At 39.7% G+C, this 16,153-nt stretch overlaps 1 protein-coding gene across 2 annotated transcripts in view; it reads right to left on the minus strand.

Moving 5' to 3' along the window:
- Positions 1-490: 490 nt before the first annotated feature.
- peli1b (pellino E3 ubiquitin protein ligase 1b) overlaps positions 491-16,153 on the minus strand; it is a 42,304-nt gene continuing 26,641 nt past the window's right edge. For both annotated transcript variants that reach the window (XM_088350820.1, XM_088350819.1), the window contains 5 exons: positions 12,531-12,660; positions 11,105-11,206; positions 9,569-9,766; positions 6,857-7,045; positions 491-6,067 (listed from right to left, as the gene is read on the minus strand). In XM_088350820.1, the coding sequence (XP_088206946.1) occupies positions 5,498-6,067; positions 6,857-7,045; positions 9,569-9,766; positions 11,105-11,206; positions 12,531-12,660 (1,189 nt within the window). In that variant the 3' untranslated portion in view covers positions 491-5,497. The remainder of the gene's footprint in view (positions 6,068-6,856; positions 7,046-9,568; positions 9,767-11,104; positions 11,207-12,530; positions 12,661-16,153) is intronic.

Genomic DNA, 16,153 nt, shown 5'->3' on the forward strand with positions numbered 1-16,153 from the left:
GGGTGGCTGTGCTCTTCATTAAGATGGGGTGGGAAGCTTGATAATTCACGATGTATTTAATGAAGAGCCGCTTCTCCTCTGTGTTGAGAGGACCCAGCTAAGGTGGCTAGGGCATGTGATAAGGATACCAGCTGGACACTTACCTTAGAAGGTGTTCTAGGCAAAGTCCCACAGGCAGGAGGCCCGTGGTCGACCCAGGCCACACTGTAGAGACTACATCTCTAGGCTGGCCTGGGAATCTCGTCGGATGAGCTGGACGAAGTAGCTGGAGACGGGATAGGAAGGTCTGGCCCTCCCTGTTGATGCTGCTGCCCCTGCGACCCAACTTTCGATAACTGGAAGATGATGGACGTTGTTTGGTTGTTGTCTTTTTTTTAAACATTTCGGAGACTGATTCACGCGTAAAAATAAGAGTGCAAATAACAGACTACAATATAATTGTCGTTATTTTATCAGAGACTGAGACGATCAAAAAAACAGACACACTGTAAAGATTTTTACCCCACTTTATTGCTTAAAGTTTTTATAAAAAACATTCTTTTGCTTATTGAAAAACACTTAGAAGAGGATGAGGGGGACGTGCATGTAAAGAAGACTGACAAGATGGGAGAAGCCCTTTATTTGGGAAAAGAGGTGATGAGGACATGTTGTGTATTTGCTCATGCCCCAATTATCTGTTTTGGTCTCCCTGAGATTAATTCGGGACACTAGAGACAGTCAGGTTTTGCTGATAGTTACTAGAACGATTGGAAATGTCTTTAAAGTCTGTTAATATAACAGCATCATTTTTTTATTTTATTTTTTTCAAAACTAGAGGCCAAAGTTCAGGGTGGGTTGGGTCTATAATGTCATTTTGGTTCTGGCCGGGTTTCTTTCTCACTGATTTTTTTTTTTTTTTTTGATTATCCACCCGTCACTGTCCTCTGTTTCTTTCTCTATGTTGAGGATCTGCGTGATGGATTCTGTCCCCCTCTTGCGCAGCCTGCCTTGGCTCGCTTGCGGTCTGTGGGGGTTTTTGGCCAGGGGAATCAGCCAACAACCCCTCCTTTCGCGAGTCCTCACAAATGAAATATGAAAATTTGGGTTTGGTTCGGGCTCGATCCATCAAATCAAGGTAATTGATTGGGCTATAGTTGGGCCGGGCTTTGATACCCATGTATTATATAACTTAGCCTTTTTGTTTTGAGATATTTATACATTTTTATATTTATTTTTAAAGGGACAGTTATTTGATATCGCTGTATTGAGCCGTGCAACTGAAAACAAGTGCTAAAAGGCACAAGGAAAATCACTGACTTAAGACACTCAATGTGACCAAAACGCACAATTTTAAAGTACTTCTCATTGTTTTGTCCAGCCTTTAAGTTTTTTTGGGTACCCAAAGCAGTAAGACTGCAGACAATTATGTCAGCTCCCTCTAGATGAAGCTATGCATGTTATGTAAAATGAAAAATTTTGACCGACAAGTTAATTTTTTAAATGCACATTTATATGATAGTTTTTGTATTTTTTCTCATTATAAAATCAATATGGTTATTTTAATGTTGCCTGTAGGAGAAACGCAATACATTTAAAATGACATTCAAGAATTTTAGGCTAATAAGTGTTCCTGGTAGCATATGTAAAAGTCGTGTGTTAATGAGATAAGCTTTGATTTAATTAATTTAGCCTTATGACACGTCACCTGTACCACTAGTGGCCTAGTGGTAAAGTGTTAGCGCTCCCACCGCCAATACTAATGCGTATCAATGGATCAATCATTGCAAAATGACTGCACAATTACGGTACCGTAAAACCTTGTAAGATAACGCATACCTATTATTACTGTATGCATTACCAATCTTATCAACTATCTTCCGCTGTATATAAAGTGCACCGTGTTAAAAGGCGCACTTTCAAATTCCTGAAAAAATTGGGGTGTTTAGGTGCGCCTTGTTGTCTGGAAAAACGGCAGGTTACAAAATTTGGATTTGAAAATTATATGAAGATTTAACATTATATCTCGAACCCACTAGTTCATTGAATTGTCACTCAATGCTCATTTGAAATGACAATGCTGCGGAAGTTGGGCTTTGAATTAGTTTCAAATGAAGTTTATAATACAAAAAAATGAGCACAGGAAGACTTTAGATTTCTAAAGGCATCAAAATAACCCAAAGATGTAATTCATGAGCGTACAATTTTTGACCAATAAACAAATCGGTGATTGATAACAGTGGTCACAACACCCGTTCCAACTTTAAAGTCGTTATTGTTTTATGTGGGATTCTGCATCACTAATTGATTAAAGGGTTGCGGATAAGAGACCAACCAGACGACCCGTAATGGATCAGGGCAGGCGGCTCTTAAAAAGTATTGCTCTGTCAACGGTTTACAGGACAAATTTTTTCAACATAACAAACACATACCTTCAAAATAAATCTGCAAAGTACAAAAAATAAGATTAGAAAGTGACACAATGCTTTGAGGAGAGTTAATAAGAACACGGTTTAATTTGACCAACTTGATGAACAGTGTATCTCCATGAGATCTTGAATTTGATTATTAACATGTTTTTAATTTTTGGGGATATTTTTTCTAGTCTTAAGATATTTCATCCGTTTTTTGGAGAAAATAAAAGCATTCTTAAAATAAGAAAGTCTAGCAGATGGTAGATCATTTTACTAATTTTAAAGGGACAGTGGGTACCCTTCTCAAGGTTTCTTCGTTTTCCCCATGTTGAGGTTTTTGAGTTTTTCCTTGCCCTCATGTAGGTTTTAGATCAGGGGATGGTTTAATAATAGTCTGTGGTTTGCAATAATCTGTGGTCTGTGCAGCCCTTTGAGACTCCTTGTGATTAAGGGCTATAAGAATAAACATTACTATTATATGACCACTGGATGTTGTTGTATTGTGTCGTGCAACTGGAAATAAGCGCTACAAAACACAAGTAAGAATACAAACTAGAGACTCAGAGTGACCAAACAGAGCCAATGTTTTTCTCATTTTTTTGCACAGCCTTTCACAAGGTCTTTGGTTTATCTGGCTACCTTTAGCAGCAAGATGGTGGACAACTAGGTCAAATCCCCCTAAGTGAGGCTCATGTAAAAAAAAAAAAAAAAAAAAATGTTTATCAGGTACCTTACCGGGGGCGGCAGTAGCTCAGGAGGTAGAGCGCTCGTCTTGGGATTAAGGGATCCCAGTTCGAATCCCGGCTGGTCCGTGTTACATGTCAAAGTGTCCTTGGGTAAGACATTGAACCCCTAACACCCCCAATAAGCAGGTTAGCGCCTTACATGGCTGCAAGGCCGCTATTGGGAAATGTGGAGCACATTGTAAAGCGCTTTGGGAAGTCATTGACTTGAAAAGCGTTATATAAATGCAGATCATTTCATTCATTTGCATGTTAAATGCAGTTCATGTATTTTCACTCAATATTTAAATCGATACTGTTTTTTGTAACTGCTTTTTTCAAAACGTTTTTGTAACTTTTTTTCACCACTAGGAGCCACTAATAATACATACTCCTTGTCCCAAAAATACGATCAATACTTATTATTGTATGGAAGCATTCACTTGAAAAATTGTATTTTTACCATTTTTTTTAACCATATTGTTTTTTTGAGGGACAGTGTTTATTATTTTGCCCCTCTTTGTAAAAGAAATTAAAACTTCTGATAAAAAACTTAATTTATTATTATTTAAATCAATATAACTTATGCTTTTTTTTAATTTACATGAGCCTCACTTAAAGGGTGCTGACATAATTTTCCTCCATCTTGCTGGTATGGGTATTCCAACACCTCAAAAAGGCTGGGTAAAAAAATTAGAAATAAAATGATTTGCTTTGGTCACTTTTAGTCGCTTTAGTTGGTATTCTTTGTGCTTTATAGCACTCTTTTTTGGATGCACTGCACCATACAGCAACGTTTATTGGTCAAGTAATACTGTCCATTTAAGCAACTCCTTCTTTTTACTCTTACCATTTGGAGGCGCTAAATAATACACTCTGTCCCTTAAAAATATTTGCAACAATAACTGCAAAAAATACTTATGGGCAACATGGTCTCACTTATGCTTAATAACAATACGTCTGCCCGTTTTAATCACGCGTTTCCCTTTATTGGTAAATTAGTAAGAAAAGTATCAAAACTCGAAATAAATAAACCTTAAATAAGTCAAATTTGCTGCCAACAGGGCAATATTTTATTTTTTGCAGTGTATTTAAAGGTTCTTGCAGATATTAGTGTCTTTAGAAATATGGGCATATTTTGGGGCACACCCTGCAGTTAGAGGTAAGATCTTAAGCTCAAGTCTGAGTCCGAGCCCTACGTGACCCCAATTTCACCCTGGGTCATGCCTAAAATGTCAATCATTACGTTCGAGTCAGCTGGACTTCTCTCTTGCTGACATTTTTAGAGCCAGTAGCGTTGGCCATGATGTGCAAGAAACACTGCGATTAAATCAGTATCTTGTCACAACTGAGTAGTTTTGGCTAGGAGAGCGCAACAACACAGAATACACCTCATCACAATACGTACTGTACTAAACTCTTTCTATGTCAATTCAAAGAACTCCTTCATGTATCTCTATTACCTGCCACTCATTTTTTTTCTTTGTCTCTCTACCTCTCTCTGTAAGTGCTGCAGTAGATTCCTGACGCCATCTTCTGGCTAAAATCATTGCAGCTAACTTGTTTTGCTCTAACAGGTCAATGTTCTTGTTTTTAGAGATTTGGGTTGGCATTTAGACTGTATTTGAATCAGTCCTTATCTTACATTCACCATTTCTAAACTACAATTAGAAAAAAAAAATCAAGCACGCACCAGAATTCACTCTATTACTCTACCACCAAAATTGTCAATCATTATATTCGGGTAGGGCCAGGCTTCTCCCTCACTGACCTTTTTTAATAATTTATAACTCTTATTATTCACCCGTCAGCAGTTGTTCTTAATCTCTTTGCCTCTAAGAGTGCTGCGCTAGATTCTTGAGGACGTACAGCTTCTGTGGTCTTTGGCCCAAGTTTCAACCCGGCAAAATGTCGGACGGCCTTCAAATTTTACAGTCAGCTCTTAAAAAAAATATGTCAATGATGGATTATCGGTTAAGGTAACATCTGCAGACACAGAAATGTAAAAAAAATGTCAATTTTTATAGTCTTGTTTAACTTAGATTGCATTACATTTGTTATCATAAATCACCCCTCCTCCTTCCGAGTCCTCACAAATAAAACATGACATTTTGGGTTTGCTACGGGCTCGGTCCTGCAAATCAAGTGTATTGCTTGGGTTGGATATTCTAGGCCCGATCTTACCTCTACCTGCAATGCAAGGACAATGAACCATACTGTAACTTTTGGTTTAAGATAAATACTATCGTCACAATCACAGTCTCTCCAGCTCTCGGTGGAAAATATAGAAAAGGTCCATCTTAAAAAAAGAATCTTCAAAAAGGTCACTTAAAAATGAGAACGAGACAAAAACAGCAACATCCAAAAAGTAAGAGGTCCGGCGTTTCAGTCCAGGGGCCCTTGGAAGATGAGTCTGACGAATCCGCGCTCGCCGCTAAGCTGGTGTGAGCAAAAGGGGCAAGCGGCGTGGAAGGTATGCGTGCCGTGCGGCAACGGGATCTGACTCCAGAAGGCGGCCGTTTTTTCGGAGCAAACGTGGCCGCAAGGGCCGAAGGCGTGCGTGGGCGGAGCGGCGTCCACGTAGAAGGCGGCCTCGCAGCCCAGCCAGAGGGGCACGTAGGGGCCCTTGGCCCTGCACATGGGGCACTCTCGTTGCCGTCCGTCCTGTTCCTCCTGCCGGTTACCCCAATCGTGGTAGCCGTGCACGTGGCCGCAACGCAGGTAAGCCCACGGCTGCTTTTCGTCCGGCGTGTCTTTGCGCCGCATGGAGGGGAAGGCCAGGGTGTTGAAGCCCACCGGGCATTGCGGTCTGGCCGCGTTGATTTCTTGCCGCAGGGCCTCCAAGTGCTTGAGGGTCGGCGTTCGAGAAAGACCCTCGGCCGTGCGCCAGAGCAGCGTTGCGCCGCAAAGGTCGATCAGGGAGCCGTCCACCAGTTCCTGGGACTCCGCCTCCACCTGGCCACAACAAACATTTTGGTTTTATTTGACCATTGGTTGACGCGGGGTTTTAAACAGGGATCGGGAGGCTATGGCTCTTTTCACGACTAAATTTGGCTCGGAAATAAAATGAAACTTTTACAATTATTATTATTGGGCAAGTCCATCGTCCTGTTTTTCCATACTAAATCTTAAAAGGCATTTATTATCTGTATCAGTATGCAAAACAAGGACATCATACGTTTTTGATCATTTCAAAATGTGTACATCATATAACAATTTTTAGACGGGATTTTCTTTTTAAATACGCTGCAACACTGAATTCACTGCTAGTGGGGAAAGAACTAAGAAAGATGTTAAAACAATTGTTTGTTTGGTAAATAAAATAAAAGTGTTTACACAAATGATCTTTGTTTCTCTTCTACATAGTCCGTCTTGCTGTGAGTAAATAGGGTCTGCATTGTGTTTGTAAGGTTTTAATATCGCTCAGTGAGCGGAATTGCAATCAGTAGTAAGGGGAGCAATTGGCTGTGGATGCCAGGTAGTGTACGCTCTACATAAAATATGTAGTGTTCTTCTAAGAACACTAGAGGGAAGTCTTACTCTGCGCCACAGAATTAATTACCAAGTCTTGAACACTAACTCAAATCTCTTCCATCAGCCTATTTTAAGTGAGACTCTCTAAGCAGGAAACGAATTTCGATGCTTAAGTTGGAATTTAAGTTTCAGTATCAGGCCAAGAGTTCAGCTAACGACAGTTTACTAGAAAAAAGGAAAGGTGGCCTTGCACAACTCTCACAATCTCACCATCTTTCCCCGCTGCTGCGCCGAGCGCGTCTCTCGCAGCGTGAAGACGTTTCCACACACAGAGATCTCTCGCCACACGCCGGGCTTAGAGTCTTGGCTGAAGCCGTGACGAGGGTGCATGACCAGCACGCCGTTGGTGGTCAGGCCGTCCATCTGACCGTCGGCGGTCTTCCACTTGGCGGCTTTCTCCTGAAACGCAAATGGAACCCTTGTTAAAAAAGGAATTAGAATAAAATACAAGACACTATAGACATCACATCGAGTGCTGAAAGCCGGTCTTTTGTCATTGCTCGCTGAGGGCAGAACAAGCACAACCAGGGATTACGTATCATAGAAATCTTTAACAAGACAATGCTTGGAATTGGAAAACCAAATTGTTTTAAAATGTCTTTGATGCACTAAAATACATTGTTCATGGTAACGGATTAGAACATTTCATTTGGATATGAGATTTGCTTTTTAATAATTGATGTCTCGGTTGATTATATTATTACTTGACTTGCCCATTTTCTGTGTAAATTTACTAGTTATTATAACTCGCTCGCTACTTCACATGTTTGCAGCTCGGCGTTGTTAAAGTTTATTCTAGGAACAAAAATATTAAATATATTTTTTTTGCTGTCCTTTTTCAGACTTAGTACAAACTTAGACAGTTTTTAAACAATTTCAAAGCCAATTTTTAAATTTCTCGAGTACTATTAAAAGAAATCTGGTGTGAATCGTGTGTTTTGAAGATCCACAAATGTATGCAATTACATCTGCCAATTTTTATCTTGTGTGTGCATTTGTAAAGACATGTGATTTTTACAGCTTGAGTAAATACAGGAAAATATTTGTGTCTGAGAGAAATCTCTCTTCATATACTGCAGGTGTTAGGTAAAATGACAAGTTACCACCGGGAAACGCTACTCTCATTTTTTGCATAAGCCATAAAATGTGTCAATATTTGATACATAATTCTTCCAGAGAGCAAGGTTTGTGTTATTTTTAAGCAAAATTGTTGTGAAACATGGCAACAGTTTCAAGAATTTATGTGCACTTCGCTCTGAAAATGCTGGTCTACTAGTGATCCCGAGAGCCAAGAAGAGATCTGCAGGTTCGAGAGCGTTATCCATACGGGCCCCAGTGCTGTGGAATGCTCTTCCCCCTGAGATTCGAGCTGCAACCTTCGTGGAACGGTTAAAATCCAGGCTTAAAACACACTTGTATTCTATAGCTTATGAATGACCTATATTTTATGATGACGATATCTCATCTCATCTCATTATCCGTACCGCTTATCCTCATTAGGGTCGCGGGGGGGCTGGAGCCCATCCCAGCCATCTCCGGGCAGTGGGCAGGGGACACCCTGAACTGGTTGCCAGCCAATCACAGGGCACACAGGGACGGACAACTCATTCGCTCATTCACACCTAGGGACAATTTGGACCGGCCAATTCCCCTGAAATGCATGTTTTTGGAACGTGGGAGAAAACCGGAGTGCCCGGAGGAAACCCACGCAAGCACGGGGAGAACAGGAAGTCTGGAGCTGGATTTGAACCCACGACAGGTTCCCATGACATGAACTGTGCCGCACAAGCGCTTAACCACTGCGCCGCCGTGCTGCCATGTTGACGATATATGTGTTTAATTGTTATTACAACATTCATTGCCTGGTCATCCTGGAAGGGGGGTTACCTCATGTGCAGTCCCTTCTCAAGGTTTCTTCAATTTCCTCATGTTGAGGTTTTTGAGTTTTTCCTTGCCCTCATGTAGGTTTTAGATCAGAGGATGGTGTAATATAGTCTGTGCACTGTAATAGTCTGTTTCTGTGCAGCCCTTTGAGACTCTTTGTGATTAAGGCCTATACAAATAAACATGACTTGACTTCACCCAAAATTCAAGCACTTTTAAATCCTTAAAAACACAACATTAGGAATAAGCATTTTCAAGGATTACAAGCCTGCTTTTTCAGGGCTTTGGAAGTCATTGACTTGAAAAGCGCTATATAAATGCAGATCTATTCATTTCATTTCATTCAGGTGATCCGAGTGCTGAGCTACCCCACTACAGGAATCCAACAAGGATTGGATTCACTTTAAGGTCGTGGTAGGAATTTGATTATTCCTTTAATTTTGACTGGACTGATGAACTTTGAGACTCAACGTGTGCTCATAGCACATACCCATAGATTGGGGATTGCCTCAACTGGAGAACATCAAAATTGTGTTGTTTTATTTGGCTTAATTGATGAATCTTCTTGTCATTCATTTGAATTGTCATTGAAATCTGAAGTGTATTTTTGTGACTTTAAGTTTTGACAAGAAAAACAGGTTGATTCTAAAATCAGTGCGCATAAAAATATATTTTGTGACTAATAATATAGGTTTATCAAGTGAAAATAGAGTGGATGGCCGGCCATTAAACTAAAATAGAAATAAAACGGGGTTAGTAAACCAAGCTCAACGGAACTTAGCATTCAACTCTTCAAACCAAGTAAGTGTTCTTTTCCTATAATTTATGTTAAATGTTGTCTATTGTCTTGTTCGTTGTTTATTAAATTGCTATTCTTGACTCTGGTGTTTCCTTTATTAATTTTACTACCTATCAAACCTAGAACTAGTAGCTTTTATTCTCTCTGCCTAACAGCATAGGTGCTACACAAATGAAAATCATGCCTGAGTGCCAATCGCTTGTTTAATTTCTGATTATTTTTTTGTCGCTGCCATTCACCCCGAGGAAGATGCTCTTGGACGAGTCGAAGCCGGCGGCGTAGATACGGGCAGTGTAAGGTGATGTGCGCTGGCACATGATGCGGCAAGCGAAACGCGAGATGGTGCTTTGGATGCTTTGCGTGTCACCGTTGCTCTGGCTGCCCGCCACCGTGTCCGTCACCACAAAGTCGATCGGGCTCTCCGTGGAACGACCCACCTGAAAGTTGCATTTTTCATGAATTACTTGGTTCTCCAAACATTTGAAATGCTTTTATTTGTGGATGCCTTTTACCTCATTCAGTTGCATATCGTATAAATACTATTAGAAATGGGTTGTCGCAGCTCATCAGTAAGTATCAAGCCTTTGGGAATGATTTAGTATGATAGATCACCCCTAGATTGCAGGAGTCGCTTTGAGCAGATTTTTGTCCACACATCAAGAAGCACCCACTTCCTAGTTTTGTTTCCTGTATCCAGTGATTGAGAGTGGGAAGTCGGCCAGTTATGGGCAGTATAGGCGTAGTGAAGCAACATGGTCGGGGGGTAGATAAGTACAGACAGTTAACGCTTCAAGCTTCTTTCTTTCTAGAAAATATAATGAAGTCCCTTCGTCATCGTCGGGGTGGTGAGGCACGCGATCACCATGCTGACAAAAGTCATGTAAACACGTCACTGGAAACATCGGGCACTGAAAAGTTTTTGAAACTTTCATGCATATGTTTTGTGTCCTTGCAAAAAAATGTTATTTGTCAAGCAAAGTGCTCCTGTTTTTATTAAAAAAAAATCGTGTGTTGACATTGGAGGTATGAGCAATGCAAAAAAAAAGAAACCCAAAAAGTAAAAAGCCGTTTATGTCAGAGGTTTTCTTGGAAATGAGTATTTTAAACTTAGCAATGTTCAACTGTTGTTTAATAAACAAGAAGGCGCTACATGATACACAATGTCCCTTTAAAACCTAACAATCAAATATGTATTCAAACACAGCTTTCCTTTGTAAGACATGCTTAGCGCCGAAGAGGAATGTTGACCTAAAGCAGGGGTCTCCGAATGTGGTGGTGGCGGGCACCAGGGTGCCCCCGAATGACAGCTGAGGTGCTCGCGGCCCTGTTCCGAAAAAAGCCCACCAGTGCTCGGTCATTGTGATTTTCTAGTAAAATGTTTATTGAATGGTTGACTAAGTCTATTTAACCCTACTTCTCAAAATTAACTTTATAATAACATAACAACAACATAGTAATAACGTTTTAGGTTGGTATTTTAGAAACGCATATAAAACGAATTATTATTAAAAATTAGCTCTCAGTTTGAAAAAGGGTTGAGATCCCTGAGCTAAAGACAGACAGGAAACGGACACTTCCAATGAGGTCCTAAAGATGACTGATTCAAATGAATGTAAACAATATGCTGTTCTTCTGACCCACAAAAACATAACCCACAGAATAATATTTCATGGGTAGTTTTTGTGGTATGAATAGGTGTTTTGCAATTTACAGAATCTAAAAGCAATTCCAAATGTTCCAGCATGAGCTTGAAATGAAGTGCGTGAGTGCAGTACCTGGAACATGTCAACGTTGCTGTCGTGCGTGTACTCCACCACAACGGTTTGGGCTCGGGACAGCGTGTACGAAATGCTGTGCTGGTCTTTGTTGCTAATGGCCTGTGGGGGGCAAAAGACAACAAGACTTGATCAAATTTTTGGGAAAGCGCTCGGCAGCCAAAGACAAAAGAAATGTTTTTTTCAGGTCCTGTCGTATCACTTGACCGTCCCAAGAATGAAGCCAAAAGGTTTTGTTTGGGGACCACCCAAATTGACTATATCCACACAGAGTGCTGTGCATATTAGGTACAGATGTCAACACACACATACACTCAGCCCTGAATTTCATCCAACAAAGCTTGGAAACCACTGCGATTTTTCTTCAAACGATCCATTAATGATTGCTCTATCCTTTCTTAACATTTTTCAGTCTTCCATTTCAGTGTTGTTGTCTCACCTCGAATGAACCTACACTCAGAATACAAACCTAATATTTTAAGTGAGGAAGTATATCTCTTATTTGAATTTAGACCCCTGTCTTGTAGGAAATAAAGGAACTGGTTAAATTGTTGCCATGGTAATAGCTTTATTGTCGCAAAAGATGGATTAAAATAAAACATCTTTTTCAAAGTTAAACTATCCTCCAAAAATAGATGGATTATAATAATAGATTACATGATAGTCGGGTATTAAAGCACTATGACATTTAACGGTTTTCATAGGGAATAAGGAGTTCATTTGAATTGTGTTCAAATATGAATTACTCAAAGGTTTATAACAGTATTTGATAGTTTATTCTGCTTGTATCTGTTTTTAATATTGGACACTTACCAATTACATGATTATCACTATTGGCCAATTATGTTGCAGTTCTTTGATTTCCACACACTTTAGTGTGGATCAACTTTGTGTTACCTAGGAGATTTTGAATTGAATTGTCTTCATAGTCATTGATGTCAACGTAATGAAGCATTGTATGGAACACCTTAAGACATAGCACTTCAGGGTAAACATGTAAAAAAGACTTTAAAGAGAAGGATTATAAGCCTATCAGGATAGAAGGCAGAAAAGAATACTTACAAAGTATTGCTCAGAGACTGGCCTATAAAATAAACGTCCAATGTTTGTGAATTAAAAAGAAAAGTGGATCAAAACTACAGTGCAATAAAAAGAACATTTAGCGGCAACATAACATCCCCAAAATAAGTCGCACGATATATAGTTTTACAGTTTCGTGCAATAACATTTAATAGGGGAAAAAAAAGGGAGGAAAAAGTCTCGAAGATATGTTTTCACAGTTTTGTCCACTTGTTTAGGGTGGAGAAGTTCCTAGGGTGGTGATTTAATTTAAAAAAGGCTCAGGGGAGGACCTTTAGAATAGATTTAAAATGTTGTATTGCAAAGGTTGCATTTCTATCATTGTGCGAGAGTTCAAATAAGTTACCTTGGCAGCCTGTGGAGAGCAGGCGACGTGTACCGTGCTGGGCTTGACTCCGTTGGCTTTCGGACGTTTGCAGAGCGCAAAGCGGCTTTTACGCCGGCCTCGATCGCCGTTGGGCAAAGAGCCGTTGTACCTGCACACACACAAACAAAAACACGATGAGTCGTTAGAATTCCTGCAGTTGTGTAATAAATTGGGTGTAACAAATGCTTTCCTTCCTTGAGTGCATGAGCTCACACAAATCCAATCAACCTTTGTTCACCTTTGACCCAAAATCCTAATGAGTTAGTGAGGAGCTTTAACTTCTGAAAATACTTCAATAATGAAGGCTATGAGGAAAAAAAAACCTCCCAACAAATCCCACATCAGATTTGACAGAATTGTGTTAGTTATGGCAATGTGATCTCATAGCCATTTGGTGTCACCGGTGGCATTCCACAGGGCACAGTATTTGGCCCCCGACTTGCCAGTAATAAGTGTTTTTGTACGCATTTTTTCATTGACAAATTCAAGCACTTTTTTAAGGACTTTCAAAGCCAATTTTCTTCAATGACATTAAAAGAAGAAATGGGTGTGAATCATTTTGCAGATCCACAGACACTGTATATAGGCGATTTACTTGTGAAATGTTTATTTCAGTGTGTGCAGTTTTTAAAGACATATGATTTTTAGATCCCAAGGAAATTACGAATATATGTGTGTAAATATTTTGGAGACAAACCTCTCCACACACAGGTGTTGGGTAAAAGTTATAGTAATATGTAGCTTAAATTTTCAGTTGCAGTAAGTGCTTTCCATTACAATTTACAAGTGAGAAACACAACCCTAATTTTCGACATGGCCCATAATGTCCACAAAAGATACATGATCCGAATACACATGTCATAGGTGTCATAGGTCATAGGTGTAGCATGAAACCGTCTTCTTGGGCGTCAACCGTAGGGGGCGTTGACCCTTCATAGGACAATGCCATACAAACTAATGCCAGCTGCCATTAATAGAATAGAATAGAATAGAATATGCCTTTATTGTCAACATGGGATATGCTGTGACAACGAAATTGGACGACTCCAGTTCCACATTTACAGTGAGGATAAGGAAACAAAGACACAAACAGAGTTGACGGACACAACCGAATGTTTGATCTTACATTACACATAGTCCAGCGTTTTTCCGAATTGCTCAGTCCACAATTGAATGGATTTGGGAGTACAGTCCATAAACATGACCGATTAAAGTCATGAGGAACAAAGAAAAACAAAGCCAAAGTAAGGCCACCAGAGAGCAGTGTCAGCGTTATTTTAAAAGCAGACATGTGGAGAGACATGGCAAAAATTTCAAGAATTTACAAGCACTTCACCCAAAATTCAAGCATGTTTCAAAACTTGAAAACACAACATTAAGATACAAGCATTTTCAAGGATTTTATGAATCTTGTATTTATATGCTTCAGAAGGACCTAGCTTTGAGCTTTCACTAAAAAAGTTATCCAATTGTCCCTTGAGTCACATTTAGGTGTGCCATATGAAAAAACACTTTTGTTTTTAACAGTTTTTTTTTTAATTTCTCTTAGATAATCTTAAAGTGTATACACTCCAAGAGCAAGAGAAAAATTAAAAACAAGCTCGGCAAATGGTGCTTTTGAAGCATATGTGCTCAAATAACCTATATTCTACCTTGAAATGGCTTCTCTGTTGTGAATGGGGACAAAACTAGCACCACACCCTCATTCACCTCATCGTCATCTTTAGTACATCACGCGATTGAGAAGCAAAAACTGACATCGACGTTCATGTTCTATGACGGGGGTTAGCAACAATCAGCTGTGGAGCTGCATGCGGCACTTTGGCACTCCCTAATGACTCCCTGGCGCTTTTTCAAAAAATTTTGATAATGGAAAATTAAATGGTTTCTGTAAGAAGACAAGCATGGCACAAACATTCTTAGCGTTTTTCAAAATGTGACTCCTAAAAATAGTTGTTTATGTTCACAAGTTTGAATGTCTCATTTTATGCGTTTTTTATATAGGAAAGAAGCTAATTTGATTTGTTACAAAGAGCAGGTCGCAAATTCTACCACTAGAGGGAGGATGTCGCACGTGAATTGTACATTGCGTTATGATATCTTCAAACAATTATCAGCTGCCATTCAGAATGCAACACAGGACTCTGATCTCTTCTTTAAAACAGGTTAATCAAGTATTTTTACACGACCACAATCCAGTCATAAGGACTGCTAAACATTTGGTGAATGTGTAAATTAAGTTTTTATTATGAAAATCGAACTGTTAAGTGTAAAACAAAATTATTTTCTTTTTTTGTAGAAAGCACAATATGGCGGTCCGGCAACCACACAAACCTCTCCCCACACAGGTTGGGAAAAAACAAAGTAATATGTATCTAAAATTTTCAGTTGCAGTAAGTTTTTCCCATCAGGGGGCATTGCCCTCTACGGGTCACGCCCAAAAAGACAGGTGCATGCTACATCTAAAAAGAGCACAATGAAATGCGTATTAGGTTTATGTATCAATTGTGGAAGATTTAAGCGAGTAGTCGTGGAAATGAGCAAGCGTGTGGATAAGAGATTACTCTGTTGGTTTGGACACATGGAGAGGATGGATGAGGAGCGAATGTTGAAGAGGATCTACAGAGCAGAAGTCAAGGGAAGGAGACCAAGAGGAAGACCGGGATTGACTTGGATGGATGGTGTTATGAGTGCACTGCAGGAAAGAGGTCTAAATCTAGTGAAAGCTAGAGCTATTGTTGGTGATAAGAATGGAGAGGTGTTGTAAAAGGATAGTGGGATGTTTGGGGGCGTTCTAAGGGAAGGGCAGGGCACCTGTATGATGCGGCAGGGGTAAACCAGTGAAAGCTGCCGGGCCCTGCTGTTGAACAAAAGAGTGTGTTGTGTCACCCTGACCCGAGTCACATGGCCGCTTTCTTGTGTCCCGTTTCATCTGGAGGAACAAAAGCATGACCAACTTAGGTGCCGAGGTGCCTAACTTGTTTGGGTGTTTGGGCATTTGGGTTGGCCATGGTCCAAAAAATTTTGTGTGTTTTTTTTTTTGTGCTATTTTTCCCTTTTATCTTCTTTGTCATTGTATGTGTTTGTATTGCAGTCGGTCACCCCTCTTGAGGGATATGACCAAGGTAGATAGATAGATCAATTGTGGAATTTTGTTAAGAAAGGAATGAGGTTCAAGTGCAATACAAATTCTGTTAACTACTAAGTTTAAGGAGCACTGCGACACGGTTGTGGTCAGTTGTTATCATTGTTAGTATTATTACGGAGTAGATAAAAGGGATGTGAATAAGAACACAGGTACAACGTTGTTTTTTTTGTCACAGAGAGTGGGAGAGTAACCCTGATTGTACAAATTTATTTTGTTTAATCCATCAACTAAGATTATTGATTTTTGGAATGTAAATTAAAATAAGTAATTCAGAGAAGACCTGTGAGTGCACAAGGAAAAATGTGATATTCTGTTAAATAAAAATATAAAAACAATTATCAGCTGCCATTGAGAATGCAAGATATTAATTTGATCACTTCTTTACCCTGCAAAAACAGACAAGAATATCTTCTGGGACCAGGTTATTTATTTGGAGGCCAGTTTGGGTTGCCAA

Source organism: Urocampus carinirostris, chromosome 13 (genome assembly GCF_059441175.1).
Source record: "Urocampus carinirostris isolate Australia breed hairy pipefish chromosome 13, RoL_Ucar_1.0, whole genome shotgun sequence".
Taxonomy (NCBI): domain Eukaryota; kingdom Metazoa; phylum Chordata; class Actinopteri; order Syngnathiformes; family Syngnathidae; genus Urocampus; species Urocampus carinirostris.